This window comes from Lichenostomus cassidix, chromosome 5, assembly GCF_008360975.1.
Source record: "Lichenostomus cassidix isolate B80296 chromosome 5, HeHo_3.0, whole genome shotgun sequence".
NCBI classification, from domain to species: Eukaryota; Metazoa; Chordata; class Aves; order Passeriformes; family Meliphagidae; genus Lichenostomus; species Lichenostomus cassidix.
In genome coordinates, this window is record NC_139486.1 from 15374078 (window position 1) to 15392515 (window position 18438).

The window sequence follows — 18438 nt, forward strand, 5'->3', positions numbered from 1 at the left end:
TGTTTCAATTACATTTTTCCTAAGTGCTTCAGGATCTTCATTTGAAAATACAAAATAATTTCTGAATAAAAAAACCTGTTAATTCGAGTTTGTTCCTTCCATGCCACACAGTGCAAGCTCTGAATGGTGAGCAATGTAGAAAGTAAAAGTTCCACATGTGTTAGAGAAGTTTGCTAACCTGTGCAAGGACAGTGTTAGGGCAGAGCATTAGCTTCTTGTTTCCCACATTACATACAAACTTGGGACCATGCTCATTTGCTTGTGTTGTTGAGTTGATATTTAAGTCTCTGCTTAGGTATCTGCAAACTGTTCTTTCCACTGTTATTGAAGGGCCACATTCTTACATTTCACCCATGGCACACGAAGAAGTGCATTGCAGTTGTATAGTTGTGCTCTGAGTGGCTGCTTTACATCATGGAACTCAAATGAAAGCAGTGGTCATCAAATCTCTGGCAAATCTGTTGGCCTCACAGCACAGAGTTGTCTCCCAACACAGGTGACAGGAGGTGCCCAGGCACAGGGCTGGCTGTCAGCCCTGCTCAGCTGTGCAGTGGCAGCCATCTGCCTCTCCCATTATTCACTGTTATCCCAAGATCTTGCTGTGTTTTCTAGGTCTAGATGTAAACTCTCGCACTTCCCTTTGTATTCACATGCATGTGAATTGGTAGAGTAATAAAAGGCAAGTATTTATTCACATTTACACTGTCATAGCTGGTATGGTTTGGAACAGGAGCTAAAAGCCACGTTCCTCTCTGGCTCCAGCTGGGGCACAGGTGCTACAGGAGTCTTGCTGAACCACAAGGTCTTGATCTAAGCATTGAATGATACTGTCAGAGCCCTTTCCAGTGTGTCCCTGGGATACCTCTCTACCTTGGAGGGAGTTTGGTCACTATTCTGCACTCCTTGTGGGCTGCTGCTTTGCCTCTGACACAGCATGTGTAGATTGGAAGTGGTGTTTGCTGAAAGCCTGAGACATGCATTGCATAGTATCTCCTAGGATTTGTCTTCCAAAAGCTCATTAAACTGATCTGGTTAAGGGCCATCAGCCCTCTTAGATTAGAGATATAAAGAGCTTCAGTGGACTCTACTCATCTGGGTACTCTAATATCTTCAAATGAACTCCATCACAGACAAGAAAAAGGTTCCTGTGTCATGTCTATCATCATGCCCCCTGCCATGAATGCATTTTCTATTTTATTAGACAATGTGCTCTGTATAATACAAGGAAAGACTGATTCTTCAACTGAGAAGAAGTAACCGGTTTAAGTGAGTAGAGTTACATACAAATAAATTCAATAAGGAGTTCAGCATTGGGTCTTCACAGCTGACCTTAGATTCCTGGGAATGATGAGCATCTCACTGCATGGAGCAAACTGGTGCTTTCTTTGCCGTCAATTTCTCATGTGGTTATAAGGTGTATCAGGTGGTTATAAGGAACCTTGGAACTATGTATCTGTTTAAGTAAGGGGCTCTGGTGTCCACATCTTTAATCAAGCTCCAACACATCATGTATAACAGTATATTTGCTCCAAATCTGGTGGTCCCTGGCCATTTTCAAGGTCTGTGGTTGTGTACAGGGAAGTGCACAGCACTGTCTGTTCCTATCCACCATCTAGGCCAGGGGGATGCAAATTGACACCCCATCACTCCTGTCCTGGAGCTCTGTAGTTTGCAAGTAGAAATTTAGCTTGGAAATTGTTTTGTACTTGTCTAAGTAATGTCTTAGCTCAGTATTTGGGAGATGAACCATTAAAGAATCCTGCATCTGGGCCATTATACCTTCTGTATTTAATGGGAAGGAGTTGTATTTGGACACTGGCTCTTGGTTCTGAGACTCCTTTATCATTCTATATAACAGGGTTCTCCATATTGGTAAGAGAACTAAAACTGGGGACTTCTATCACTTGAAAATGGCAATGCTAAGTATAATTCCTATATTCAGCATGCGTAGGTAAGCATACGAAACAGCAGATACAAATTACTGTTCAGAGACAGTTGAACTGGTTTTAATTGGGGTTCAGGTATTCACACTGAATCTGACATTCGCATTTTAATGTAGAGCAGACATGCAGAGTATATTTTGCATAGTCTGTCTTCTTGAAAGGCCTTTGGGGTTTTGCAGATACCAATACTTTCAATGCCTGTGTTCTGAGCTGAACATTATTGGGGTAAAAATGTGGAAAAGACTTCTTTGAATTTGCCAAAAAATCCCTTTAATTTTTTTCCTTGATGAGGAAAATTGCTTTCATTCTTTCTGTAATGTTGGAAACACTCCTGCCTGTAAAATGAGTCCCCCAAGTTTTGGTACAGCTTCAATGCTCTAAGGAACAAATTTCATTGTTTCAACAAAAGCTGTTTTAGCAGGTATTCTCCACCCTTCTTTGTTACTTACAAGAGAGTTTTGCCTAATGTTCTTATGTACAGAGAGTCTAAGAAGCACCAGAAACTTGATTTCCTTCTCCTGGACAGCTAGTTCATTTGTCTCCTTTTTCTGGTGTGAGGTGTGATTGGTTTTTAAAATTCAACTGCAAAGCTTCCTGTCCCTTGCATTTGCAAGGTGGTGGGTAACCACTTTTACCTGCTGAAAAATGGGGCTATTTGATGATGAACATCCATCTACCAGCCTTTACTCTGTCTCCTGAATGAGATAATTTTTCACCACTTAAATTATTACATGGTGATGAGCTCACTTTTTCAGGCTGTGTCAATGACTGTGTTTCACTTCAGGTCTATTTTAACTTAAGGCATGTCTGTAGCTGTGCTCCTCTACTGTTGGGTGCCTGTGAGGTTCCATCACCACAAGAAAGCTGAATGCTTGTTTGCAAAACCTGCCTTTTTCAGCCTGAGCACCCAAAGGATGACATGAATTCCTTTCTCGGGAATCAGAAAGCTTTTGCTCACAAAGGAAAGTGGGTATAAGATGAAAGTCTAGATCTAAAAAGTAAAGGACGATCTGATACAGACCATAGCTTTGTGAAATGGTTGTCTCTGAAGAAGAGTTCATCTGGGAAAAAAAACTCCATCAGATTGGCTTTGCTATGACCTTTGCCTTTATTTCTTTATGCTTTATACTTTCTCTTCTGTCCAACCTGATTTCATCATGTTCAAACCCCATAATTAGCACTCCTAAATTGCATGGAAATGAGAAGTTATTGTGATTTTTTTTAATAGTTTCTTATATTCAGTTGTGAGATTTCTGCACTTGCTGCCCAGATGCTTCAAAATCACTACTTTTTTAAAAACCAAGACTGTTGCTCGGCAGATGTTTCATTTAACACAGATATTCGGTGTGCAGTTCCTTTTATGTCAAGCTAGGGTAAGCTGAAATTGTGCCCTCAAAGCTGAGTCTGCTCTGCCCTCTTGTGTCTTTGCAATGTGTTGCCAAATGCTCCCCAGATGCAGCTGCTTTATCCTGAGAACTGGAATTTTCCCCTCACAGCCTTAATGAGTAAGATGCAAACACATGGATATTCATATATGCGTTGATTTTTCAGTGATGAGTATAGATCAACATATGTTTGAACTAAATCTGTTCTGCCAATATTCCTCATGCACATGCATTTCTGAGGGGAAGGGAAAACAACTTGAGAGTATTTTAATACAGCTCAAAAGTGCTGAAATAAACCTGTTAAAGTTGTGAGGTTTATGAAGCGTGAACTGAAAAATCATCTACTAGGGGGAGGAGTGAAGAAGGGGTTCTTCCAGTTCACAGGGACTGGGCCTGCTGTGAAGTTGGGGTTGGCTTAGCTTGACTGACTCCTTGGTGTACCAACTTTTGACCTCAGCAGAGGTTACAGTCCAAAGCTATACGTTTACAGTCATTAAAGGGATTCAAAGGGCAAAACACTGTCATGTAGTGGTTTATAATAGCTTTGAGATAAGGTTTAGCTGCATGCTTAAAAAAAAAATAACTTTGCCAGCTTCTCTGTGTGGTTGGTTTTTTGGTTGAAAAGGAACTTAGTAGGCAGGGATGAGTTGGAAGTTCAGATTTCCTCCCCTTATTGTATTAGGAGAAAAAGACATTGCCCTGGCAGTGTATCCTCTCCATTCTCCCAGGAGTGCCACAGTGTTGTCTGGTGGAAGCTACAGTGAAGCACTGAAAATATATTTATTTTTAAAGAGTCTTAAATGTTTTCAAATCTTTGTTTCAAATCATAGCCAACTATTCTGTTAGAGTGGCTTTTTTCAACAAAGTAGGAAGTTTAGAGTTTGTTACCATCTGCTGTACATCTTTCTGATAGTTTAGGGCTTAACATTTGCTCCATGAGTGTTGGATGATGAATGGCCTGAGCCAGTCCTGATTTTGACATGGATGTTTTTGTGCTTAAGGGTGTTTACACTAGAGACCAGCACTTTTCAAAGCAACTTTGTCATTTCTCTGCATAATACATTGTGTGATGTGGAGGTTGCATACCCAGTCTTTCCAGGAATAATCCTGACAACCTTTCCAGGCACAGAAAGCAACTCAGGCACAAGCTGTGTTCCATGTGGAATTGCTAAGCAAAATTAGGGGATCTAGGTGTGCTCAGTCTGTTGCACACCTGTGGGACTCCAGGCCTCCTCTTGTAGTCCTTTGACAAACTGCATCTTCCTTCCACCTGCTTCACATTCACCATACCAAGTTATTTCACCTTTCCCTTGTCCTCAGCATGCCCCTCATTTTACCTTCTTTTACCTTCTGTGTGTAAACAAAGAAGGTACTGCTAATGATGAGTCTTGAGCCTGGGCAAAAGATATTATATTCTTCAGTAAACACCTTCTGGTTTATTTTTTCCAGTAACACTCTCAGGGTTTTGGTTGCTGATGCTCAGGCTTAAGCTTCAAACAGGTAGTCTGTTCAGCTACTGTGATGACCCCAGTAGCATCAAAAAGTCTTTCTCCTGAAACTCCTTAAGCCAGCTCCAAAAAGTCCTGCCTGGCCAAGGGAGGTGAAACCTTCTCCCCACTTCATAAACAGAAGCTCAGGGTTAGGCTGTGGTGACTGTGTAGTGGTCTTGTGTCAAGAGGCTGGTGGTGCTGAAAATAATACTCTTTTTTCAGCCTGTCTGCTGCACTTCCTAATCCCTAGGCTAGATAGTGAAGTATGGTTAATTACAAGGTAAGGAAACACGTTTAGACAGTAAATCTGAAGTTTAATAGGCAGGGGCCTTCTCATGGTTTGTATTTCCTCTCTAGACACAGGTTTTGAGCTATTCTCACATATGTTTGTAAATTCTCTTTAGACTCCTTTTCTGAAGACACGAAAATACAGTTTGTTGATCTATTAATGCAGAACATTGGATCTGCAATCTATTTTTTGTTTTCTTACCTGTCCAAAATAATAAGGACCAAAGAAATATGAATTGGTTTTTCTTCTCTTATGGTTTATTTTTTCCTTGCAGTCATCCACAGCTGCCCACTGTGTTGGTACTTCTCAAACTTTTATGGTACAAGGACTCTCTACCCTCATCAAAAAGCATCCCAGGACTACCTTGTACAGTCCTGTCCCACGGTTTCCATTTATTGTTAAGATTTGGATTGACTTGGAACAACCATGTGTTACTCTTATTTTTCCTCTATCTGTTTTGCCTGTCTGCTGAATGGGAGTGGGTGTTGAGTGTTTGGCCTCTTGTGCCTTCTTCTAGGGTTTTGGGTGTCCTGTGACTGTTTGGCGGGCTGACTGCAGGCCACCAGGGTGCCCTGAGTAGAGAGGCATTACTTCAGCATCACTTACTAAAGCAAGTCCTGAGCATAAAGATTTCCACCAATTCTCTCTGCCAGAAAACTCTTTTCCCCAGCCAGTTTTCAGTCTGCATCTTCCGCATCTTCACATCCCATTGCTCCTGTCACTATTGTTGAACTTCATCTGGAATAATCCCCTCCTGGCACCAGCACCCTGGTTTGAGTGCTCTTTAACCCGTCTGTTGTTGGTTAGCTGTGTTACTCATCCTGTGAACTGGCCTTCATCAGTCAAGCCCTCATAATAATGTTGTTGCTCCATGGGAATGGGACAATGCTCCAACAGAGCTCACCCCACAGCAGGGTGTGCCAGAGCTGACTGCCCTGATGCTGTGATTGCTGCCTGGCACCCATGACCTGTGAGTGCCAACTTCCTCGCTGTCCTCAGGGGTCCCACTGCAAACATTCCTCCTGTGCTTGCAATGAACATGATCCCAGCCATGAGCTCCATTCAGAGGTGGTCGAGGGATAAAGTGTAGGTAGCACTGAAAGAGCAGAAATAGCAGTTGAAAAAATGAACAGCATAGATGAGAAATGGGTATATGAGGGTGAGAAAAAAATACAGAAAGTAAGAAAGAGGAGAGAGAATTTTCTCTGAGATCAAATAATCTTGAAGAAAAGGGAGAATATTTAAAGGAAAATATGGAAAACAGACACCACAAAGTTCGTGCCAAGGCAACAAAAATGAGGACAAAGATGGGGGAGGAACAAAGTGACAGAATTTTGAATTTTAAATTTAATTATAATATGTTGTTTTTAACAACAAAAGTGCTACAGATACTTTTGGTACTTGTCTGAAGTGAGAGCTGAACGCTGATCTGAAGAATCTTTCCTTGTTGCTGTTGAGTTGGCAGTTCTGGACCTGACAAGGTTCACCTGGAGTCCTGGCTGTATTTCAAAGACAGGACTCTCAGAGACTACCAGAAAATGAAGAAATTAGAAAATAAAAGAAATACCTTTAGAATTAGAAAAGAAACGCTTAGAAAACAAAGAAATACCATTCTCTTAAATGTGCACTATAGCAATGTACAGCATCTTAATTCAAGGCAGTCCTTAGATTTATGGACAGATTTTTCCTGCTGATATCTCCGGTTCAGGACAGGCTGCATGAAGGAAGATAGGATTAATAATCACGGTCATCTGCTTATTGTGTGATGCAGTGTGTGCACCCAAAGGGAGGGAGGAAGTGCCTGAGTTTTAGTTTCAGATACAATGTGAAAAGATTAGAAACTGCATATGTAATAATCTCTTGGGATTTAAGGTCACTTGTACATAGCCAAGGATGGAAGATGAGGCAGTCTTTTCAAACTTGATGTTTTAGAAGAAGACTCCTCCACTCAGCAGCATCTCAATGCACAGCACAGAGCTGATGGTAGAAAAGCAACAGCATCAGCTCCTTGCACAGGCTCTGGGTTGTATCAGGTGTGTGTCCTGACAGAGTCACTTCTGCTAGCAGTGTGTGGCCAGTGCAGCTCCACAGGAGGGGTGACATGGCTGTGGCCTCATGCTGTAGTAGTTCTTTGACTGCATTTATTAAAGTGCTTCATCCACACTGGGCTCCAGGTGCAAATGTGAATATTGCTTGGTTTTGGACTGGAGGGTTAGGCTGTAGCAGCAGTACAAATGGTCAGCAGTGGACCCACAATCAGGACACCCTTCTCATCTCTAGACTGTTGTGTTTACTTGTTTGTATACATTTATTGTTGTTCTTTCTGTCAATGGTTTCCCATGGTGTCTTGTCACTGCTTGTTTGCAAAGAAGCAGTGACAGTGCCAAGGGTGCAGCACCTGAGCACAGCTCAGGAAGTTCACACTAAAGCAGCTTACTTGGCAGGAGGAGGGGGGAAGGTTCAGTGTACCACTGGCTGTCATTTGCGCTATGTGGGTCACATGCTGTTGTTCCAAGCTGCTGTAAATCACTATTGAATTGACTTTCAGCCCTTGAATGAGGTCTGTCCTGGACCTCACTGCAGAGAAGGTGTGCAGAGACTGCTGTCACTCTGATAGCAGGAGCTTGGTGATGAGAGAAAGCTTTTGCATTTGTTTGCCATCTTGGGAAGGAGGAGAGGAAGGGTGATTGCTGGCAGCTGGAGGACTTTTTTTTTAAAACCTTTATAAGGTTTAAGGATATCTTTAGAATTTCAATGTGTGCAATTAAACTCAGAGCAGCAGTTTTCTAGCTGTAGGATCCACTGAAAGCTACTGTTGAGCAAGGATTTGTTTGTCTTCAGGTCTGGCTCTGAATTAATGGTCTGTTTTAGAGGTTTCAGTGGGCTAGAATTGTCTTCTTGGTGGAGAAAATGCCAATGCTGTGCAAAGTCAGCAGGAGCACTTTGAGATGCTAAGAGTCTTCTTTGCTACTTTTTGTTGATCCAGGTGGTCTTTTCTAAGTACAAAGAAATCACTGTTTGCCCTTCCTTCATCTCCCCATGCAAATGTCCTGTAGTCGGCAGGAGCACTGAATTCTCTCTGTCTCCCATTCCTGTTTGCATGAGAGAGAAACAGAGGGAAGTGAGATGGAACCATACGTTCCTCTGCATCTGCACTCTGAAGGCAAAGTTATTTGTGAGCCTTAAGCATGTGGGTGGGAGAGCTGCCAAGCCAAAGTTGTCCCAAGTATCTGTAAACTAAATCTTATTCCCTAAATTCATCCAACTAAGGAACTTTTGCTCTGGCAAAGGCTTGTAAATATTACAGTACCTGTCACTTTTGGATGCTGCTTTCTGTTTTCATAGCAGCAAACTGAAAGCTTTGAAATCTGGGATGTTTTGTTTAGTTTTGTAGGGGTTGACCTCAAAGCATCAATCTTTCTGCTCCTTTTAGAATGTATGAAAATAGCCTTTTCTCAGAAAACTTCTTGTAGCAACAGCACTTCTAATGAACAGAGTTCTCAGATATTCTAAAAGCCTTGGGGATGTATTGAGATATATGTACCAAAATATAGAGTTTAGCATCTCTTTTATTTTCAGTGATTCCCTTTTCTTTATATATGTATACTTATAATGAAGTGAAAAGTATTAATCTAAACAATGTTTATAAAGTGATTTCTGAATGCATGGCTGTCACAGTTTTGGTTAGCTTTGCTGGGGTTTTAGTTCACATGTACTTTTCAGTTTCTGCACCATCTGCACAGCATGACCACCAACCACTTGGTTAGATTCAGTCATGTTTTGCTTATTTTCAAGACAAGTTGCTGGTTGATATAAACCTGTGACTTGAGTTTGCCAGATGCAGTTGCTCCCATCATTTGTGCTTGTCTCCAGTTAGCTCTTGGAGGAAAGTGTCATGCTGTCTCTCTTGACATAAGTCTTTAAAGCGAGTCTTGGCAGACCTGTTCTGAGTTGTGTTCCATACTGTGCAGCTAACTCAAGTTATAATTCATTTGTGGCCCTAGTTAACCTGGCCACAGCTCAAACTCCATGTGCTCACTGAGGAGGTAGTTTGTGTGATGTCCTTGATTAGACTTTCAGTGTTGTCAATGTGCACCCAGCTTTTGTCTGAATGCCTGTGGGCCTGCTGACCTGTCTCAGAGCTATGGCTGAAGCCAAGGCTCTCTGTGCACTTGAAATTGCAACCTAGCCTGCTGGACAAATTTATGTTCAAGTCCTATGAGTCCTACAGTGGTTTCTGCCTTTCCTGCTGCATTCCCAGGGGAATCTAAGTTGTCCTACAGTGAACAGGAAGTGAATCCTAGAGCAAGTCAACATACTGGGTCACTGAGGGCTGTTTTTTGACTCCAGCCTTCCCGCAACCCCATGTGGACAAGCACAACATCAGCAGAAACACTCCGGAGCAGACCTGCTCTGTTAAATTTTACCGTGGTTCCCATGATTTTTCTCTTTAGCTGGAGCCTGCTGAGCAGTCTTGACAGGGTAGTGTCTCAGCAGTGCTCTGGTTGGCTTTGCCAGACCAGATGAGCACAACTTTCATGGCAGAGCAGTCCCAGGGAACAGCAGAATGTATTATAGATCTGGCATCTTGTCTGAAGTAAATCCACACTGGACTCTGCCACCTGAGGAGCCCTACAGGGGAGATGGCTTTGGAGACTGCCTACTCTAGTCACATTTGCAGACCATTCTGGTTTTTTTGTGAAATGCTTTAGAAAATTATGCTTGAAGGCATAAAGTTAAGAGCTAAGATCCCAATGGCTTTTCACCTCACTGGCTAAGTCTTGTGCAGCTACATGTTCCTAACTGGGTGATCATTTTTGCTGCCTATGAAAATAATGGCATTATTTTTCAGTGTAGTTTATCTGAGAATTGGGTCTTTCATCTTCTGAAGTGTTTGCAGAAACCCAAATTCAGGCCTAGTTTACAGTCCTTCTGGGTGCTTTAATATAAGCTGACTAGCAAGAAGCAGTTAGTATGAAGAGAGCTAGTAATGATGCAGCTGAGAAGCTAAACCCCTCATCTTCATTTGAGTATTTTATTTTCTTGCAGATGAGAGGATCTGTTCACCACCCTTTATGGAGCTGACAAGTGCCTGTGGAGAAGATACCTTGCAGCTTATAGAGAAGAATGGACTGGCATTCCCATTCAGTATGTACATGGGCTTTTCCTTGGTGCTTCTAGTAGGTTCTAAATACTGCACATGCACCCCCCAAAACATAGCCAACATTGTAGGAGTGTGGGTTTCACTGCCAAAAGTGTCAAGGATATTAAAGCCTTCCTGAAACAAATGCTCTGAGGCAGTGTGCTTGGAATGTGGAACAAAACCCTCCCTATCAGCTTTTCCTTTGCCTTTTATTGATGTTCCTTACTTTAAACACCTCGCTACATTAAACATGCGTTCCTGGGAAATGCTAATAGTTCTAACAAAGTTAGCCTCTTGCCCTGAACTTTTGCAAGATGTTTCTCCTGCCAGCTGCATTCATTAGTCCTCTTGAGAAAATCACTGCCTTGCTGACTGTCCTCTTTTTTCACCCACCTCTCCCTTTCCCTGATCCAGGGTACAAATATAATCTTAGACGGTAAAAGAAAGAGGGTTACCACAGATAATAAACTCCAAGGGCCCACAGCTCAAACAGCTGCTATGAACTGTTTGTGCTTTGTAGCAAATTTCATTGTGGGGCTTGTGCTTTAATGCATTCCTTTATTTGATTCCTTGCAGTATAAACTGAGCAGGATCGTTAGTCGGTGTTTGTTCCCTTGGTGCTTGCCTCATTTGTAAGGTTCAGAGGTAAAGTCGTGTGGAAAAAGCATGTTTTGCCCTCCCTGCCATCGCTCTCCCGAATGAGGCAGGTCTCCTGAAGCTAGGTTGTGAAGCAGTATTTTAAAGCCTGCTGAATGGCTTTGCCTTCCTCTTCACATTGTGCTCTCAATACAGGCTGACTGGTGCTCAGTAGTCAGCAGCATATATTCAGGCGGTCTGAATCAACCCCACTAAATGATGATGAAATTACAAAACAGCACTGGAAATTAATATGCCTTGGTATTCTGGGATTGTTTTCTCTTTTTCCTGTCGCTATTTTTATTTTTTCTTAAAATGCTCCAGCTCTCCAGAGTCTCTGTGAGACATCATAAACCACTTTCCAAAATTTCAAGTTACCAACTTATTTTGGACTCTAGTGCAGGTTATCTGCCTTTCATAGCTGTCTGTTCTCTTGCCTGGCAATTTGATTCTTCCAACAACCTGCAAAGAAGTCTTGTCCTAGCCACCCCCTCACTACTTGCAAGTTTTCATCTCCTCTGCTTAACACATAAGTAACATTAGCTTTAGTCATTGTGTGGGTCCTAGCGTCTTCAGCTCTTCTCTGGTTTCATAGTAGAAGCAGCATGTTGTTTCTTTCCTCTTACTGGTTTTACTCCTCCTGTTAATCAGGACAGAGGTGAGAACCAGCATACACAGAAAAGATAAGAAATGTGAAAAATGCTGGACTCTAATTTTTTTGTCCCCCTCTATGGTTGTCTGTGAATAATAAGTTATATCTTAGTTTGGTTCAGCGCATTATGTTTCCTGTTCTTCCCTAAAAACAGGGAGGTTGTAAAATAAATTGGTTTCCACTGTGTTCCAGTTCCTTTGTTTTAAAGACAAAGTTTTGTGGTACCCATAAAATAGCTCCAGCCTCAGAAAAATAATTACACAGTTGTGAAGATGCTCTCTGAGTAGACAGGATGGCAATCCCAGTACTAGTACTAACTTGTTAGCTTTGCAACTCTGTCCAGTCCTAATAATGATCTGTGCTTGCACCTTAGTTGCAGGGAGGAATTGAGAGAGTAGAGCTTGGAGCAAGCCAAGCTTTGCAGTGATTGACGACACTGGTCAAGCAAAGACTGTCACTGGTGTCTGTTACAGTCAATGCCTTGGTCTGGTGGACTCCAGTGTTTGCATGTGTGGGTAGGAACAGGATTATAAGAGGTTTGTGGGTTCTGTTTCAGTGGTGAATTGTTTTTTCTTTTTTATTTACCCAGTTTGTAAAACCAGAGTGGCACATGGAACCAACTCTCATGAGGTGAGTTAAATAACTTTGCAGTATTATCCCCTTGCTTCCAGTCATGTCTTGTCCCCCACTCCCCCTGTGGTGGTTTGGCTGGTGATTTCCAATCCTGTAGTGGGTAGAATGAAGGCTGTGCCCAAACAACTTTTCTTTCCCACTTCTCCCTCATGTTTAACTGAACCATTATTTTTTCAAACATCTGAAATGAAGTTAAATATGGCTTGAAACTCCTGACATGGAAGTTATTTTTAGCAATTTCTAGCTTCTATCATGTTGTTGCTTCTAATAGTTTGTAGTCTCCAGTCAGCTTTATCCGCAAGGAATCTCCTTCAGTCTCACCTTTGGTGAGAGGTCACTAAATAAAGTTTCCATCCCAGAAAGTTACTTTTCCAATGTATGTGGTACAGATGAGAAGTGGGTTTGTGCTTCAGATGGAGCAGCTGGCTCCTTTCCTTGAGGGGAAGTGAGTAACAAATAGAGATGGTTTCCAGGCATGTTCGCTTGTAATAACATAGTGGGATCTGTGGGGAGAACAGGACTGGTAGAACTTATCTGCCTTCCTGTAAGGCAATTGCAGCTAAAATGGTTGTATATTCCTGGAAGGAGTGCATTACCTATGAGACTAGCTTCCTCTAAATTTAAGTGAGTTGAGTCCTGCTTTAATTTTTTTCCATTTGTGCTTCCTGCCTTCCTGCATACTGCAGATCAGTTTTGAGAATCCAGCCCTTGCTGCTGGCTCTTCTAACTCCTGGCTTCCTTTGTTAACAACATGGTCATCAGTCCAGGTTTCCCAGCTGCTCCTGAAACGTGCACTACAAGACATTGCTGCAATGTCTCTGAGAGCTGAAGGCCCTGAAGTAAATTGTAAATCTAGATGAGCAGAATGGCTACAGCTGAAATCTTGATTGACCAGCACTTCCTTTTAAAAATGCAGTGAGATTTTTCAGGTCAACAGACAATCCTGTTAGTTTGCCAGAGCAGCTGCTATAACTTTTTGCTGTCATTCCTGAGAACACTTGGGGACTGGATTGCTAATGAATTTAAGACTCCAGTTTTCCTGCTGATTTTTCTGTCAAGAGTTCCTCTGCAACTGCAACCTGAAATGCATTAACCTCTCAGTACTTGTTCAGTTAGGCTTGGACTTTATTTCCCTGGTGAATCTTTCTTTGATCTTCTTTCATACAGTGCAGACACACCTAAGCGCCCTGCCAGAGGTCCATTTTCTGAGCAAAAATTAGACTAAAATACAGTTGTAGTCTGCACTTTATCGCAGGAACTTATGACTAGAGCTTAGAAGGACCCCTGGAAAAAAGCCTGAAGTCTTGCATAGTACTTTAATAGTAGTAGTCGTCACTTTTGGAGTTGCTGAGTTCTCAGGAGTGATCCAAAAGTCTATTTATGATCAGAGTGGAACTGTTTTGTAATTGCTTATAGTCAGTAATGACAAGTGTAGAATAAATACCTGCTTACAGTACAGTCTGTCTAAAAAGTTGGAGCATAGGTCTAGAAGCAAGAAATTGTTGCATGTTTTATTAATGACTCCTTGTCTGGCTTTTGGTAAATCACTTCATTTTTTGTGAATATATTCCCACTGCAGAGCTGACACTGAAACTAGAGCACTGACCAAAAACCTGCTTTTCTTCATAAGATGGCTGTTGAGAAAGTTCAAGTACTGGCTAACAGGGACAGCTGAAGGTGCAGGCTTGAGTTTAAGTTTGGTGTGTGAGTTTGCCAGGTGAGGCTGGCAGACTCCACTTTTCTCATGTAAGCACATGCTATAGTTAAGCTGAAGTGGTGTCAGCCTTCCTGTGCTATCCCCACTTCTGCATGGCCTCTGCACTAGCAGTGGCCTCAGCAGCTCAGCACTTGACCTCCATTTTGCCAGCACTGTTTGTTAAACTTCAGCAGAGGTGATGGCTGAAAGTTGTGCTTCCTGGCTGCCAGCAGGTCAGAACATCAGTAACCTTTGGTAATGCTGCCATGAGAGGCCCACAGCCTGAAGAAATGTAACCAGAACTCTTTTTTCTGAGCATTTGAGCAGACAGGAGGTAAAAGGCAGAGAATCACTATGTTTTTTGTGACTGAATTCCTTATGGACATTGTCAGTTGAAATTCTTTGTGCAAATGTTTTGTTTTGCCTTCAAAAGAGCTCTGCATTTATAATGAGAAATGCTATTTGGAAATTATGATATCAAGTATTGTACCTACATTACTGCCAGACACAGCAGGTTTGTGCTAGATGACAAAGAGCAAGTGCACCCTGCGAGCAAATTCTTGGAGCTCTATTCATGCATGTTAAAAACCATGAGACATTGCAGTGAACCGGCATAACGCAACACCACAGGAGTTATATGGCTTGTGTGCTAGTCCAGGGGCTGCCAGCACAGAGATTTGCAGAAGAGAGGCTTCACATAGCTTCCCATAGTCTAGGTCAGTGCTGTGCTGAAAAAGATAAACTGGCTTTCCACGCTTCTAAAATAGGCTGATAAATACCTGTTCACCTTATGTTTGTTTGTGGGTATCAATTAACTAGTATTGGAAGAGAACACTATAGGAACAGCATGATTCTTGCCAGTGTGATGTTGTAGATACTATAATGCCAACAATTTACACAGGAGGAGGAAGAGAGCAATGTTTCTTGCCACTGGTGAAAGACAAATGAGGTATGATGTTGTTGCTGTGAATCATTTTGATGGACGATTCTGTCTGTTAGAGAAATTCCTTGCACAGGTTGTTACCACTCACAAATTCACTCTGTGCTGTGTAATAGAGACAGTAAGAATATCAGCTGCAAGTAGGTATTGAATGCACACATTGACTTGAAGTCAGAAAATGTTAATCTACTGAGTTATTGTGCAAGTGTGCAGACAGTTATTTGATTTAATATTGTCTACCAGATAAGGAGGATTAAGGAAAAAAATGTGCTCAGACTTTTAACTATGAATATGTAATCACTACATCATTTACCACAGCCATGCTTTTGAAGAACAAAACCTATTATATTTGGAATTTTTTTACAGAAAAAAACTGAGGTGTTAGCAAAAGTTCAGTCAATATTCAGATAACTGGAGCATAGCTTTTTCAGGGCTTTGAGGATGGAGAGCAAACCTGAGTGTATCCTCACTGCTGTGTAGGGGCACACAGATATAAGCAATTTCATCACTTGTGCCAGAATAGTTCTTGCTGCTGGTTCTGTGTAGAAGCCATGGCACAATCCATACATCAACAAAAACCTGCCAAATGGGACACTACAATAATAATAATTATATAGGTATGTAAGCATGGTAATGGAGAGATCAATGGAAAGACCAGTGTAACATATGCTGAAGATAAGCTGTTTCATCAAAGTATTTCTGTGCACCTACCAACATTGCTTCCATGCTGTTTGAGGCAGCTGCTGGTCATCATTCATATGGCCCAATAAATGCCTTCCTTTTTGGCATATTTATTCCAGTGTCTTCAAGAGGACTATCTATTTGGAGTAATGGGGTGAAACCAAGCCAGGAAAATCAATAGGCCAGCATTTGTCAGCAGTAAGAACTACTAGAGTCTGAGAAATGCTCTCTGATGGTGAGGTGAAGCCCTGGTGCTTAGGCTGTTGCAACTTGGCAGAACCAAATGCGGGAAATAGAGCTGCAGGAAATAATTCACGTAGTTAGTGCACAGAGCTGTTCCTTCTGTTGTTCTCATGATAAAGGCTTGTATTCAATACAGACTTTGTCATCTGTGTTGGTCTGATGTTTTACACTTTTGTTGTACCTGCAGTTGCAGTAGCTTCCAAACTAAAGGCAGCAAATGAAATTGCAAAGAGCAGAGAAGAAAATGTTGATTGAAAATGAAAGCTTCACTGCCAGTAGTGTTTGCTGAGCTGTGTGTCAGTTAAATGAAATGTAATGAAATAGAAAAAGATGCTGAGAAGGAATTCACACATGCTCAATATATATCCACCAGTAGATGTTCCCCCTCGTTGCTTGCCAGGTGGTGGGTAAGCATGAAATTATTGCCAGCCTTGTGCACAACTGCATGTGTGTGTGTTTCCAGATGGCCATCATCTTCAACCAGGAGGGCCTCAAAGCTGTTCGCCCCCCTTGTGTCATTCAGAGCTTCATCAATCACAATGCTGTGCTCTATAAAGTTTTTGTGGTCGGGGAATCTTACACCGTGGTGAAAAGACCATCCCTAAAGAACTTCTCTGCAGGCATCTCAGGTACGTTGTGCTGATTTAAAAGAAAATGTCCGTTCTTGCAGCCTCAGCAGGAAACATCTCTGAAGAAAATATCTGTGAAAAGACTGCTGAAGTGGAGGCAGCTGGTTCTGACATACCATGCTTCCTCTCCTGTATTATTTCAGTAGGAAGGGAGATAACTCACCTGCTCTGGAATACATATGAATGACATTCATATAGTAAATATTTATGCAATGGTAACCTGAGTCTTACCTGTTAGACAAGTGTTTTATGTCATGTGGAAAGGGGGAGAGGGAGAGAAGTTCTCTTCTTTCACAGTAAGTTCATGTGTCGTTTGTTCCTGACTTTGTTTATAAATGTGCTTTGGAGAGAATTTCCTGGATTCCATCATTTCAGAACTTTCTCTCCCTATTTTTACCTTGAATATGTATGTGTGTTTAAATTAAAGATCACTTGTGCTCTCCCCTAAATGAGCCTCCCTGTTCATGTGAGGCCTAGTGTTGGAAACCTTGGTGGGAAGTATCCTTTGGTTTGTAGATACCAGCTGTGTTGGGAGGGACATGAATGGATTTGTCAGTGAGGAGAGTGATTCTTCTGTATGTTACTAGAAAGAAACACTTGAAGGGTTTTCATTAAAGATTACTTAGACTTCCTTTATGGAAAAAAAACTCCTTTCCAGAGAACTGCGTTCTGTGGCCCACCAAAAGGGTGAAAAAATTAGCAGCATGGATGGGAGCATGATTTGCTAGCAACTGGACAAATCCAGGAGGTGAAGATGGGATCAGACTAAAGGAGATGAATGAACAAATGCCAGTTTTTTGCCACTTTTCTTAGTGTTTTCTACTGATCCTAGTATGTTCATGTATGCCCACCACTGCATTTCACACGCAAATATGTATTTTGTTAGTATAGGTGTAATAGGATCCTGACAGAAGTCCTTGTCTGTAGCTTCGTGTATTTACATTTAGGTCTGCTCTATGTCCTGATCAAATTAAGTAGGCCAGAATCTGTGTTCATATAAACTGTTAGGACAGTTGGTCTGAACTTTTGCTCAAAGGAAACAATTTTAAGGCATTTCTAAAAATGCCTTAGCTACTGTCTCATCTGTTATTGTAAGACTTGAAAGTTGTCTGGAAGCCCACATAAAAATAAGTTTTGTTGGCAGATAGAGTAGGTGTCCGTCTCTCTTAGCCACATCGGGAGGGTTTGAGGAGGTCATGCCACAGGCACCTGACAAGGCAGATCTGTCTCCAGTGGCTGTGAGACACTGGAAGAGCTGAGTGTCTGAAAGGACAAGATCTTTCTAAACAAGAGGAAAGATGAGTATTTGGTGGTCAGACTGCAGAGTGGACTTGGGTTTGCATTTCACAGCTTCCCTATTTTTATTGTACATGGCCCTGAGGCTGCGCTTAAATGTCCACTCAGAGACCAGCATAGCAGAAATACTCTTGCTGGTGCCACCTGCGTGCCGAGACTTCGGTCTGGATGTTCCCATACAGGTTGTCTGTGTGATGCCACCAGTCTGCTGTGGTGGGAATCCCAAAGGGAGACATAGTGGGGATTTCTTTCAGCCAGTAAAACCTGCAGCACAGAGGGAGCAGGGTAGGAGGTGCTGGTGCAGTTCTCCCCGTGGTTTCCTCTGTGGTTCGTTAGTGGCTTGTGTCACCTCAGAGTGTCTCCTGCATTCCTGTGGCACCTCCAAAAGAAGGACAGGTCCTGGCCACAAAATGTACTGCTTTGTGTCATGGTGACAGTGCCCTGCCCAGGTTCACAGGGATCACAGGGTGCTACCCTGGGTGCCACCGGCCTACCACCTGCAGTGAGTGCAGCTTCTCCCCTCTGTCACACAGAACTGTCCCTTGGAACTGTCACTTTGAGTACAGCAGATTAGTAAAAATTAACTTCATTATCTGACTGAACTTGATTTATTTGCTCTTGTGAAGGAAAGGAAACTGATTTCTGTTTACCCGGTGAGTGGGTCTATTTATCTGTGGTCTGAGAACCGTGGGTGACTTGTCTGTGGGTCCCTGCCTGTGCAGGCAGCCAAGTGCCAGCATGCAGGAGAGCCCTGTGGGTGGGGTGGATGGTTGGGACCCGGA

General features: G+C 42.3%; 1 protein-coding gene across 2 annotated transcripts in view; it reads left to right on the plus strand.

Moving 5' to 3' along the window:
* The window catches only part of ITPK1 (inositol-tetrakisphosphate 1-kinase), a 141444-nt gene that overhangs the window by 109325 nt on the left and 13681 nt on the right, over window positions 1-18438 (plus strand). For both annotated transcript variants that reach the window (XM_085061515.1, XM_085061516.1), the window contains exons 6-8: window positions 10157-10255; window positions 12128-12168; window positions 16195-16360. In XM_085061515.1, the coding sequence (XP_084917641.1) occupies window positions 10157-10255; window positions 12128-12168; window positions 16195-16360 (306 nt within the window). The remainder of the gene's footprint in view (window positions 1-10156; window positions 10256-12127; window positions 12169-16194; window positions 16361-18438) is intronic.